A 14483-nucleotide genomic window follows, 5' to 3' on the forward strand; every position below is an offset into this window, starting at 1 on the left:
TAATTTACCCAACCATTCTCCAATTGATGGACATCCATTCATCTTCCAGTTTCTAGCTACAACAAAAAGAGCTGCCACAAACATTTTGGCTCATACTTTCCCCTCCTCAGTATTTCTTTGGGATATAAGCCCAGTAGTAGTACGGCTGGGTCAAAGGGTATGCACAGTTTGATAACTTTTTGGGCATAGTTCCAAATTGCTCTCCAGAATGGCTGGATTCTTTCACAACTCCACCATTAGTTATTCTTTCTTGCTTGTGCTCAATGTGAACTCATGTTCATCAGTCCTAGAATCAAAAGATATAGCTCCCATAGTCTCAAGAGAGCCCTTGAGCTTATTTAGGTGATCATCTGATATAACATGCCCTCCTGGCAGTTACTATTACCAGTCTGTCCTAGGCCCAATTGAGTACCTTTGATCCATTGACCTTTGCAGTGTCAACGATACCCAGCTCACCTCCTCTGAGGCCTTCAAAGGTCTCTGGCCATGATTTCTTGAATCTATAGTTTAATAACCTGTAGCGCACTCAAGGACAGCCATCTGTAATCTTAAAAGCCTTTATTATACCTACTCACATAATGCCCTGACTTAATACCCTGACTTGTTAACTCCCTAGTGAATACCTGGTCTGAAGACCCACCTGTTCACTACCAAACTCCTTACCTCTCGGCTATCCATCAGCTTGGCTCAACTACCCCAGGCTAGGGAGCCAGGTTAAAGAGAGCGACTGGCTGCAAGCAGTGGGCTTATAAAGGGCCTGTGAGGTCACACACACAGCCAACCAATGAGAGAGCTATCCATTACGTACCCATTACGAAGCTATCTCAATATGTCCATGAGCCCACCCACAGGGCAGTCCTAAATCCGGAGATTACTTCTGGGCCACTCAAATCTCCTGTTGCGCTGTGCCTGCCCATTTAAAAGACCCTTACAATTTCCTTCTCTTGTTTTTCGGGAACCGCACATCTCGTTCAGCTAAACTTTTAGCACCACCTATAGTTCATTTGATCCATGAGATGACAAGAGTGTTATGCCCAAGGAGGTACAAAGCAGCAGATCAGTAAACAGAAGTATGACAATGAGAACTAGGCTCAACAGTGGTCTGAGTGTTCAACCCATTCATTAAAGTCATACTCAAGTTGATAATAAGCCAAAGAGGGTGGATGCCAATGAGGTAGGTAGGATGTCAACACTGAGGTGGGAAGTCAACAAGGTAAAACATCACAATTCTAGTTAACAATTAAATATCAGAGAGGTAGGTTGTCAAAATTCTAGTTCACTTACACACATGACACTTGTCACAATTCTAGACCAATTCTAGTTCCTCACAATTCTCTCTCTCTCTCTTTTTTTTTTTTTTTCAGGCCCTTCGGTCCTTTATTGTAGAAGCTGCTAGATTCTAGGTAATCCCGACTGTTGATCCTTGAATTATTTTTGTATTTTCACAACAATATTCCTTGGTGTTTTCCTTATGGATCTCTTTCCAATAAGAGATCAATGGGATTCTTTAAATGAGTATTTCCCTTTCTGTTTCTAGAATATTAAGGCAGTTTTCCTAATCTTTTTTTTTTAGCCATGGTCTTCAGATAGGTCAATAATTTTTAAGTTGTTTCTTCTGGATCTGTTTTCAAAATCAGCTGTTTTGCCAATGAGGTATTTCACATTTTTTTCCATTTTTTTTTTCATTCTTTTTAGGTTGTCTTGCTGTCTCATTAAATCATTAGCTTCCATTTCCCCTGTTCTGTGATTTTCTTCAGTTATCTTTTGTATCTCTTTTTCATTTGGTTTATTTTGCTGTTTCTTCAGTAAAACCTTTTTTTTCCTTCAGTTTTTTTCTTTCTTTTTCCAAACTGTTGACTCATGCATACCTCTCATTTCCTTTCTCATTTTTTCTTTCACTTCTCTTATTTGCCATTTAAAGTCTTTTATGAGCATTTCCATTCCCTCTTAGGGCTTGAGACCTATTTATATCATTCTTTGAGATTTCTTCTGTGGATATTCTGTCCTCATCTGAGTTTGTGTTTTGGTCTGCTCTGTCAGCTTTGTGTGGTCAATTTTCTTTTCTATTTCTTCTCATTTTCCTTCCTTTTCTTTTGCTATTTTCTTTTTTATTTTTAAGGTTGATCTCTGCTCCTGTGTTTAAAGGGAGCACTGTGCCAACCTTCCTCTGCATCTCTGAATCTTGGCTTTGAGCACCTGGGCCACTTGTCTTTGCAAAGCTCAGGGAACAGCCTGGTTTCCCAGCTGAGACTGGAAGCTACCCCACTGATTTGCTCCTCTACTGAGCCAGAACTCAGGGTCTTAGTTGCTGATTTGCTGTGATTAATATCCTCTTCCCTGGTTTTCCCAGAGTCTAGCTGAGGTGGGCTCAACACCTTTTTCATCCCAGTAAGACTGACCTTTCTTGAAGTTTTTCCAGTCTAACTTGGCTGGAGAGTTGGTTTCATTCCATCAGTCTTGGTTTTATATGGTTTTTGAGAAAAACTGCCCTGTAAAAACAACTTATTTTTTTTTTAGTTTATAGGCAATGTAATCATCCCTTCACATTGACATGGTCCTGCCTTTGGCTGACTTGAGGAGTTTATATTAAACCCCAATTAGGAGCACACTAACATTAACTCATATATCCCACTTGGGAAAATTCCCAAAATCTAGGGAAAGGTTTTGTTCTCTGTTCTTATTTAAATTTATCTTCATCGTAAGCTAATCCCTCTGTTTTTTCATGGTTGAGAAAAAAATCAAATTACTAGAAAAGTAAAGAAGCAAGCTGTTTACATGTTATTGTATTTGTTAGTGGACAGACATAGGGAAGGAAAGCTGGGATAAGAGTAGAAGAAATTCCCTCAATCCTGGAAGAGTTGGTTCACCTGGGTCTTCTGTTTCACCTACTAATTAAAAAGCATAGTCCTTCAATAGAAAGCATAGGGCAAAGCCTCTCCCCAGACCACCATATGGCAAGTAGCCATGGGAGAAGCAAATAGGCCCATTGTCCATTTACAGTCTTTATATTAGCATATCACCCAAGACAGTCCATTTCAGCTGCTGTACTGGAACTGTGTCTGCTGTCTCTGGTGTCATGATCAGGAGGGACATTGCTGCCATCAGCGTCTGGAGGGCTGCTGACATCTGGCTGGTCCCTCTGGGCTGTTGTCGGGTCCTTCTCTTGGATCCCCAGGTCACAAATGTCTCTGGTGGGGATCAACTCCTCTGCTGTTGAATCTGTACCTAGAATGGAAGGAATGTACCCAGGGCCCAACTTGGGCCTTTCCAAATGCCATCCAGGCCTTTCCACATAACAATGGAAACAAAGTTCTTGTCAAAAAGACAAAAAAAGTAAGGCAAAAGTCCACTCTCTCTAACTGAAAGATCTTATCCTTGTAAGGTTTCTTAGAAATTAACTGAACTGTATTTTTTAAATTTTCCTGAATATTATAGTCACCACAATTCCTTTTTGCCTTGGGCCTTAAAGCCTACTTCCGTCTTTTGAAATGAAGACACAGGAGTTTTAAATGGATTAATGGGCAGTGCTGCTGATATTATCACCCTTCCTTTTCCTCCTCCTCCTTCTCCCTTGGCCCACTATGGTGGGGCTAAGAGAAGTGGGTCAGAAGTTGGAAAATTCCCCAAAGGCTGATTGAAAATCCAACCTGAGCTTTGCACATAAAAACTAAACCTCTTCTCAATGGAAGGGTAATCAATAGATTCCTTAAGACAATAATGCACAAGGTAAACCAACAACAACAAAATGCTAAGAAGAATTTTTCCAACTGAAGTCTATGTGGTTTGTTTATTTCCCTCCTTAGCTTCAGCCACTGGTTTGAACTTTTCCTGTTTTAACTATAGTAACCTAGTTTTTCCTCTTTCTCTATCTCAATCTACAGTTTAACCTGCAATTCTAGCAACTCTTTTTTAATTGTTTGCTGTTCTATTTTTAACTCAACTTCTAGTTGTCGCATTTTATGCTCTATACTGTCATACATATGCATTAGCTCTAGGTTCCTTACTGTCCGAGCTATATTTAATGGGTGTGGGGATAGCCTTCTCAGAGCTTGATTACAAGCTTCCTGCTGTTTTTCAGTGGTGATCTTTGTTAAAAGATGGAAGATCTGGCTCTTTAACCTATTTATATAAGCATTATGTTCAGCTGTATCCTTGAGCCTGATCCCGGGGTTACCTGGGTCCAACCTATTTATATAAGCATTATGTTCAGCTATATCCTTGAACCTGATCCCAGGGTTACCTGGGTCCATATTGCCTGCCTTCCCTCCTAAGTGGCATTTCTACCGGATCTTTCAGAATCTTAATTCTGAATATTAAATATTATCAAAACCTGATAATTTCTGATGCCCCACGTTGGGCACCATTTGTAATATGCCATTGTAGCAGTTACTATTACCAGTCTGTCCTAGGCCCAACAGAGTACTTTTGACCACTGACCTTTGCAGTGTCAACTCTACCCGGCTCATCTCCTCTTGAGGCCTTCAAAGGTCTCTGGCCATGATTTCTTGAATCTATAGTTTAATAACCGATAGCGCACTCAAGAATAGCCACGTGTAATCTTAAAAGCCTTTATTATACCTACTCACATAATGCCCTGACTTGTTAACTCCCTAGTGAACACCTGGTCTGAAGACTCACATGTTTACTACCAAACTCCTTAGTCTCAGCTATCCATCAGCTTGGCTCAGCTACCCCAGGCTAGGGAGCCAGGTTAAAGATAGAGACTGGCTGCAAGCAGTGGGTTTATAAATGGCCTGTGAGGTCACACACACAGCCAACCAGCAAGAGAGCTGTCACCCATTACGAAGCTATCTCAATATGGCCATGATCCCACCCACAGGGCAGTCCTATATCCACAGAGATTACTTCTGGACCACTCAAATCTCCTGTTGCACTGTGGCCGCCCATTTAAAAAGGACCCTTACAATCTGAGAATACCACTTCTGATATAATTATATTATTCATAAGAACAAACCACAAAATCTGAAATAATTTTTAAAAGAAATTTGTTAGGTCATTTGGTGTAGAGAGAGAAAATGAGAAAGGATGACTTCTTCCTCCAGGTTCTGGAAAGTTCAAATTATATAAGATTTCATATATGAAGAGAACCCAAAAGCAGTGAGGGGGGCAAAAGAAGAATGTTTTAGCTGGATTCAGGATCTGAGGTCATCTCAGAATTCCTTGTAGCTTTTTCCAACTTTCCTGGAATGATACTGAGAAGCAGTCAACTTGCTGGGTGCAAACAGTCTCTAGTTAGATTTAAACAATATAATAGTTTTCCTATATATGCATGTGTGTTTGTGTGTGTGTGTGTGTGTGTGTGTGTGTGTGTGTGTGTGTGTGTGTGTGTTTTGTGGGGGGGGTGAGGCAATTGGAATTAAGTGACTTGCTCAGGGTCACACAACTAATAAGTGTTAAGTGTCTGAGGCCAAATTTTAACTCAACTCCTCCCAACTTCAGGCCAGTACGCTATTCAATGTGCTATCTAGTTGCCCCTCTAAATGACATATATTATTTTCACAAAATATTTAGGGATTTTAAAAATTTGTACCTTCTTTGGGCATAAGACCAATAATGGAGTCTGGTTCAAAGGGTATAAATATTTTAGTCACTATATCCATAATTCCAAATTGCTTTTCAAATTTTTTTCAAAGGGTATAAATATTTTAGTCACTATATCCATAATTCCAAATTGCTTTTCAAATTTTTTTCCCCCATTTCACATTTCTCTTAATAAGTACTAGCAGTTATTCTCCCTACCCATTTCTTCACTCTACCACATTAGTTCCATAATAGTTATGTAATATTCTTCTCTAAAATGTAATATTCTTTTGTTGGGGTTTTCTTGGGGTCTCTGGAGGCAGCCTTAGTTTCAGTTCAGTAATCACTCCAAATGCAGCCAGGTATTAAAGTCCAAATCCTTTATTGTCGTCTTCAAAGTCTTGTCTCCTTCATTTGGGGTTCCACTAGTTTTTCTGGAGGCCTTCCGGATCTTAGTTTCAGTGGAGAAGCCTGCCACCACTTCTCTGGTCTTCCCTAGTTCTTCCTGACTGAATCCTGGCTGAGGCTCTGAGAGCTTCTAGTGGGCTTATCTTTCTGGCCCTGAGAGCTTCTTGCTTATATACTGTACACTGAGTATAAACCAATCATTATATCACTAGGAAATCACTATTTGTTGTAGGATTAAATCAATGCTAAATAGATTTAACTATTGTCTCCTCAATTCCTCTTAGCACCTTGTTTCAAGTTCTGGCCCATAACATCTCCTTGTATGATCAGGTCAATCATATTGAACTATGCTAAATAAGATAACTATTGTCTCTATCAATTCCAATTCCACTGACTTAGTACCTTGTAAGAATCCTTTGTTTCAAGTTCAGAATTCTGGCCCATAACATAGTTAAGATTTACTTCTTCTGAGTTTGGGTTATTTAGGATTTAGGTCTTCAGATAGTTTGTGTATATAATATTTTTTGAAGATATTCCTCCATTTTTTTTATATACTCAATTTTGTTAGCATGTAACTTTGCATAACATTTTATGATTACTCATTTTCTCTCCTGATTTTGTTGTGATTTCATTTTGTTCATTAGTGGGTTTAGTGATTTTTCTGTGTTTTTTTTTTTTAATCAGATTAGCTAAGGATTTTTCAATTAGTCTTTTCAAAGTGCCAACTTTTAGTTTTATTTATCATTTATCAGGGTTTTTTTATTTCTAGTTCATTTCCCCTTTAATTTTTAATTCTCCCTGTTGGTGGTTATTATTTTAATTTGTTGGCTTTCTAATTTTTTAAATACACATTTAGATAATTAATCTTCTCTCTATATATGTATATATACTATTTTATCTATCTCCCAGAAATTTTGGTATGTTTTCATTATCATTTTCCTCTTTCTTCTCCCTCTTCCCTATCTCCCTTCTTCCTTCATTCCTTTTTTCCTTTTTTCCTTCCTCCCTCCCTCTCTTCTTTCTCTCCCTCTCCCTCTCCCTCTCCCTCTCTCTCTCTCTCTCTCTCTCTCTCTCTCTCTCTCTCTCTTCTCTCTCTCTCTCTCTCTGTTTCTCTCTCTGTCTCTGTCTCTGTCTCTGTCTCTGTCTCTCTCTGTCTCTGTGTCTCTCTGTGTCTCTCTCTCTCTCTCTCCCTCCTCTTTGTTATTCTATTGGGGGTTTTCTTGGCAAAGATACTGAAGTGGTTTGCCCTTTCCAGCTCATTTTATAAATGAGGAAACTGAAGGAAAAAGATTAAGTGACTTGACCAGGATCATACTGATATTAAATGTCTAAAGCCAGATTTGAATTTCAGTTCTCCTGAATTCTAGGGCCACTCAGCTGCCCTATCATTTTCTTTAACATTGTTTCTATGACTTGTTCTTTGACCCACTTATTATTTAGGATTTCATTGTTAATTCTACATTTGAGTCTGTATCTTTTCTTTGTGCTTCCATAAATAATTACTATTTTTATTGTGTGTTATAGTCTATAAAGGTCGTATTAACTATTCCTGCCTTTTTACATTTTTTTATAATTCTGTGCCCCAATAGAGGATCAATTTTGCAAAAATTCTATGTAGTAAATATATATTCTTTTGCAGTCTCATTTAGAAAATGCCATTAATCTTTTAACTCTAGTTTCTCCAGCAATTTGTTCAGGTCCCTATCTTCCCTTTCGTTTACCTTTTTGTTAGACTTATACAAAGTTGATAAAGAGATGTTGAAATTTCTTGACCTCATTGTGTTACTGTTTATATCTTTTTGTAGCTCAAACTGTTTCTTTTATGAATTTGTATGCTAAGGCATTTAGAACACACATTTATTGCTGATACTGGTTGTCTATAATTTCTTTCAGTACAATATGGTTTTCTTGTTTATACTTTTTTATTTTTTGAATGTTTGTTTTTACTTTATCAGCATAATTTCAACTCTTGATTTTTTGGATTCACTCAATGCATAACATTTCGCCCCCTCTCTTCACTTTTATTTATCTTTGCATTTTAAATTATTTCTTATAAGCAACAGATTGAAGAGTTTTGTTTTCTAATTAAATGTCATTCTTTTTCATTTTTATTGAATTTTTTTAATCCATTTACATTTACAGTTACAAGTTAGTCTTCTATTTTCTTCTGTCTCTAATAGCATTTCCCCCACCCCAAATCATGTGCTATAAACATACTATTATATTCTTTCATTTACTTTACCTTAACTTTTTAAGTTCTAGCTGTCTTCCTTTCTCCTGTGGCCCTTTTTTTGTTGCTCCTTTCTCAAAGTTCTGCTTATTAGTTCCTTTTTCTTTCCTGATTTTGATCTGATTTTTCTTCCCCCAACCTTTTTACTTTTAGCCAAAATTTCTTATTTCTCTCACTCTTGTTCTTCATATTCTCTTTCTAACTGCTCTAGACCTTTAATCTCTAATTCATGACCTATGCCTTACTTGGTCAGTCTCTTTCCTCTCTTTTCCTCTTAAAATCAAAGCTCTAATTCTCCACCCTTCCCTCTAGGAGGTTTCTGCCCCTGCTGTATAGGGCTTGTCAGATGGATTCCCCCTTTCCATTGTATTTCATTTCCAGAACAAAGTCAGTATCAGAGAGAATGCTGTTGGTAGTGTCTTTCTCTTACCATGTCCTAGATTATGCAGCCCACCACTGATCTATTTCCAACCCTGGTTACTTCCACCTATTCAACATTGATTCAAATCTACATATTTTACCATTCACCACCATGTTCCAGTTTCCCCTAGGGGGTCTTAACTCTCTCTGCCTGTCATCCCTACTTCTCCTAATCAACGTAGGAAGACAGACTTTTCAAGACCCACTCTTCCAGGCCACCCCAAGTATAAGGTTTCCATTTCTCTTTATAGACCATCTCTCTTCACCCATGGGTGTATTCATCAATGCTACTATTTCCTATTTCCAAAGTAAGGCCTCCTTCCTTTTCCCCACATTTCATTCCCATGCCCTACTCCTCACCTACTTCTCTGAAGGTTCTTCTCTTTCTAGTGTCACAGGGATTACCTTCCCTTTGATGTGGTGTGCTCCCTTTAAGAAACTAATCCTTTCAGAGGGATTTATTCCTTTCTGATTCCCAACCCCTCCTAGCTGATGCATTATCAATTCAAGAAGCTAGGACCTTTGATTCACAAATTCTGTCAAAAGCATGCTTTTGAATTCTAATAGGAGATCAGGGCTCTCACAATCCCTACCCAGCTCTGAGCCAACTTGGGACACCACCCACAGGCCCCTTTAGCTAAATCTCTCATTATAGAAGAGTCAAACTGGAGCTCTCTCTTTGCAGAGGTTCCTAACATGGCAGCTTTACATCTGGCATGCCCAGGATCTCTGTCCACTGGAATCCTATTTCCAGTGCCCTTTTATCTCTACCTTTACCTTTTACTAACTAGACTTCAACTTTACTTCCAAACCCCATAATAAACCTCCTTTATCAATCTAGGTGTTCGGGTTTATAAATTCCTTTACAGAGAACTCCTGCACCACTACTAGACCTCATTTAATTCTGTATCCTTGTGCCGAATCCAAGGGGAGCATTGTTTGACTCCCTGTACCCCGACCTGTCACTAGACTTTAATTAACCCTAATTTCATTTAGTTACCCCAATTCTAAACCTCATCACATTCATTTCTAGATTTCTATTTGACTCTGGCAGGTCACATAGTCCTTTTTTAACTCCCTCCTCCTTTCCCCTCCTTTCATGAACATTTCTGTAGTGTAATGCAGTCCCACAATGTAAGCAGGCTATCATTAGGTTCTTGTTCTTTATGTCCCTTGTTTGCCCCTTCACTTTTACTTGTATCATATTTCTATGTATAATTTATGTTTGAAGAGATTTGAAAGGCTGTGGAGAACCAGAGGGGATGTCTAGCTCTCCATCTAATTGCTCTTGTGCCCAAAGTATTGATCTTTTTATCCTGTGGTTTTTTTTTTGTTTGTTTTTTGTTTTTTTGCCCATCCCAATTGTTGTTCTCCCAAATACAATTTCCTATGAGCAAAGGATTATAGATTTGGAGTTGGTACAGAAATTTAGAGACTCTCAAGTCTAATCTCTTCTTTTTACAGATGAGGAAAATTCTACCTTAATGCTTCAATAATTCCTATAAGAAAGTCTTTTTCTAAGCAGGTGGGAATCTAGAGATAATATTTTTTGTTGGTAAAATCAATAATTACATTTACATAGCATTTACTATGTTCCAGGAATTGGAATAAGCAGTTTACAATTATTATCTCATTTGATCCTCACAACAATCCTGAAAGGGAGATGTAATTATTATCATCTCTATTATACTAATGAGGAAACTAAATCAGAGATTAAGTAGCTTTTCCCAGATCACACAACTAGTCAATATTTTAGGCTAGACTAGATCACAGCTTTTCCTGACCTCTCATCCAGCACTCTGTCCAATGTACCACCCAGCTGCCTATGCATGGAAATGGCAGCAAAGGTCTGGGAAAAAACCCAGCATATGTTTCTAACCTCACACATAATGTATTATTGACTTAGCCAAGACACATGATTTCTTCTAGTCACATACCATTTATCATGTTATCTTGGTGAATTTAAGAGAGTTCGAGCAAAATTTTATTGTTAGGTCTTCACTTAAAGGATTTCATTTAAATTTTTTAAAAAGCCTTCTAATTAAATGGTTTCATTAAGATAAATCAGACACTGAATGACAATAATGATTAATCTTGGCTCCAAAAAAAGAGATGATGAAATATGCCCATCTTTTGGCACAGAAGTAGGAACTATAGGACAAAATGTCACATCCATGATAAGATGTAGTCAATTTATTAATTGTGTTTTCTTAATTTTCTTATATGAAAGGGCTCATTACAAATTGGGAAAATATTTTTAAAGTTAAAGGTTCTGTCAAAGGTCTCATTTCCAAAATATATAGAGAACTGGCCCTAATTTATAAGAAATCAAACCATTCTCCAATTGATAAATGGTCAAAGGATATGAACAGACAATTCACAGATGATGAAATTGAAACTATATCCACTCATATGAAAGAGTGTTCCAAATCACACTGATTAGAGAAATGCAAATTAAGACAACTCTGAGATACCACTATACACCTGTCAGATTGGCTAAGATGACAGGAACAAATAATGATGAATGTTGGAGGGGATGTGGGAAAACTGGGACACTGATACATTGTTGGTGGAGTTGTGAAAGAATACAGCCATTCTGGAGAGCAATTTGGAACTATGCCCAAAAAGTTATCAAACTGTGCATACCCTTTGACCCAGCCGTACTACTACTGGGCTTATATCCCAAAGAAATACTGAGGAGGGGAAAGGGACCTGTATGAGCCAAAATGTTTGTGGCAGCTCTTTTTGTTGTAGCTAGAAACTGGAAGATGAATGGATGTCCATCAATTGGAGAATGGTTGGGTAAATTATGGTATATGAAGGTTATGGAATATTATTGCTCTGTAAGAAATGACCAGCAGGATGAATGCAGAGAGGCTTGGAGAGACTTACATGAACTGATGCTGAGTGAAATGAATAGAACCAGAAGATTGCTGTACACTTCAATGCTGTATGAAGATGTATTCTGATGGAAGTGGATATCTTCAACATAAAGAAGATCTAACTCACTTCCAGTTGATCAATGATGGACAGAAATAACTACACCCAGAGATGGAACACTGGGAAGTGAATGTAAATTGTTAGCACTACTGTCTATCTACCCAGGTTACTTATACCTTCGTAATCTAATACTTAATGTGCAACAAGAAAATGGTATTTACACACATATATTGTATCTAGGTTATATTGTAACACATGTAAAATGTATGGGATTGCCTGTCATCGGGGGGAGGGAATGGAGGGAAGGGGGGATAATTTGGAAAAATGAATAAAAGGGATAATATTTTTTTAAAAATTGCTCATGCATATATATTGTGAAAAAAAAATTCTAAATTAAAAAAAAAAAGGCTCATTGAAAGGAGGAGGAGGGAGTGAATATTGGCAGATTACTGGGATGTGAAAACCAAAAACATTTTTCAAAAAAACCTCATTTTTAAAGACTAAATTGTTTCTAGTGTTAAAAAATGTATCTTATTCTAGATTTTCAATTACTTTTTTTGCTGAAAAAATCTTGATTTATCTCATTTATTGTTTCTTTCAGAATGAAACTTTTTTTAACTAAAGATAATTTTCGTAGAAGCCTAATTCCACTTAACATTCCCTACAAATTTAAGGTAATATTTTTATTTAACAATCTGGGGGGAAATTCATAGAGTTATTGGGAGAAAAAAATGCTTTGCAAAAGAGAAAGTCTACATCCCTGTGAGTAGTTATTACCTTTGTTCTTCTACTTTTTGTTCAATCAAATTCAGAAAGAAATGGTCTTGGGTCAACTTGCTTTCCCCTTATTGTCCTTTCACATTTGTGTGGGTCAGACTGTTTTGCAAGTAGGCAAAATTGTTAGGATTACTAGGTGAGAACTCAGGTTGTCTGGACAGTGACAAGGTGAGAATTCAGGTTGTCTGGACAATTACAAGGTGAGAACTCAGGTTGACTTGATAGAAGGAGCAAGCTCATTGGCTGAAGTGGTTCTTCCCACGCCCATTCTCTGGGAGGATAAAAGAGGCAACATTGGGCCTGGAGAGCAGATTGGACTGGAGAAGGACAAGAGTTAAAGAGGAGAAGTCTCTGCATTACATCAGGCATGACGGGGCTCTCTGCAGAAAGGGAAGTCACTTCTCTGGACAAGAGTTAACAGCAACTGCCTGGAGACAACGGTTCACTACAGGAAGAAGAATCTGTCCAAGAGATTTGAGTTGACACAGCAGATCTCTTCCCAGAGAGCGATCCGCCAGCTTCTGGAGACGACAGCTCACTACACAAAATGATTAATTTTTGTGATTGAATAAAATTATTGGATGTAGGCTCTTCTAAGTTTTCACTAAAATAATTTTTGGGACAACTCTCCAAGAAGCCAGTATGATGAGGATTATATGTATTTTTTCCTGTTTCTATAATTTTGATTCTCTTCATTAAGTCTCTATATTTTGATAGCTTTTCATTTCATGTGGTTTGGAAATTATGAGTGTTCAGTAAGGCTACATCCATTCAAAAAATTTTTTGTGTGTCACATGGCTATTCTCAGATAAATGGAATTTATCTGTTGAATTTTTGAGTATATTTTGGGATTTGCATTTATAGTACAAAGATTTATTGTCATTTTAGCAAGATTCTGGCATACAATTCTGGTTATTTGATTATATCTTTATATATATATATATATATATATATATATATATATATATACACATTATATGCTAAATTTTTGCAATCTACGGTGATATGTTGCATAATTTCTACCATTTCCTTTTATAATCTGAATTTCTAATCAAGCCTGGAGCATTTTTTACATGACACTCTCCTAATTGGTGGAAAGAATGTTGATGCAACACTGTGTGATTCCATCAGGAGAATGTTGGTACTCAATCTTTGGAAAAGGAAGATATTGTTCTTAGCTTTTTTCTTAACAAGCATTTATTAAGTACCTCCTATGTATTAGGATGTGTTAAATGCCTTACAGGTTTTAGCTCATTTTGCCCTTTATAACAATCATAGGAGGTGGGTGCTATTATTATCTCCATTTTAGTGTTGAGGAAATTGAGACTGGTAGAAGTTTAAAAATTTGCCCAGAGTCAAGCAGTTAGCAAGCATCTGAGGTTGGATCTGAACTTGGGTCAGTCTGAAGTTAGGCCCAACATTTTATCAATGACATTACCTTGCTATCGACTTTCTTCAAAAGGAGACCTGAAGGATGCTATCTTCAGAACTAATTCCACATGTGGAAAGAAAAAAAATATAGTTTTTGGAAACTTCAGAAACACAAGGAAAGCTGGATTATCAACATTTTCCTGATTGCACAAAATAATGAAGAGTGAAATGAGCAGAACCAAGAGAACATTATATACAATAACAGCTATATTGTCTTAAGTACAACTTTTAGCAAATAAGTCATTTTAACTATTGTAAATACTCAAATTAACTATAAAGGAAAATATTATCTGGATTCAGAGAACTGATAAACAGAAGTACATATAGAATGAGTTTTCATATTAATATATATGTATATATATTGTGTGTATACACATATATATGTGTGTATCTAATAATAGTTATCTCTAGGATGGGTGGGAAGGAAGAAAAAAAGGGGAAAAAGAAAGTTACATGATAACTTTATTATATATTTAAAGAGAGTAGATTTGCAAGTTCATAGGCAATCCTTTTCTAATAAGTTATGAAAATGCTTCTTTTCTTTCATAAATTAAAAATAAAAATAAACACAGAAAGAGAGAATGATTCTTAAAAGATGTATAAAGAGAAAACCAAAACTTGGGTACAAACTCAAATTGAATTTTTAGAAGAAATGAAATGAGTTTTAGAAGTTTTTAAATGTCTCTATAAATGAGATTATATGAAGAAAAAAATTGGAAAAGAAATGAGAACTATG

The 14483-nt window shown here is 36.9% G+C and overlaps 1 protein-coding gene across 4 annotated transcripts in view; it reads left to right on the forward strand.

Moving 5' to 3' along the window:
- CATSPERD (cation channel sperm associated auxiliary subunit delta) overlaps positions 1-14483 on the forward strand; it is a 100342-nt gene that overhangs the window by 18273 nt on the left and 67586 nt on the right. For all 4 annotated transcript variants that reach the window (XM_074308675.1, XM_074308685.1, XM_074308695.1 and 1 more), the window contains exon 4: positions 12141-12213. In XM_074308675.1, the coding sequence (XP_074164776.1) occupies positions 12141-12213 (73 nt within the window). The remainder of the gene's footprint in view (positions 1-12140; positions 12214-14483) is intronic.

The sequence above is a fragment of the Sminthopsis crassicaudata genome, chromosome 1, assembly GCF_048593235.1.
Source record: "Sminthopsis crassicaudata isolate SCR6 chromosome 1, ASM4859323v1, whole genome shotgun sequence".
In the NCBI taxonomy this organism is placed as follows: Eukaryota; Metazoa; Chordata; class Mammalia; order Dasyuromorphia; family Dasyuridae; genus Sminthopsis; species Sminthopsis crassicaudata.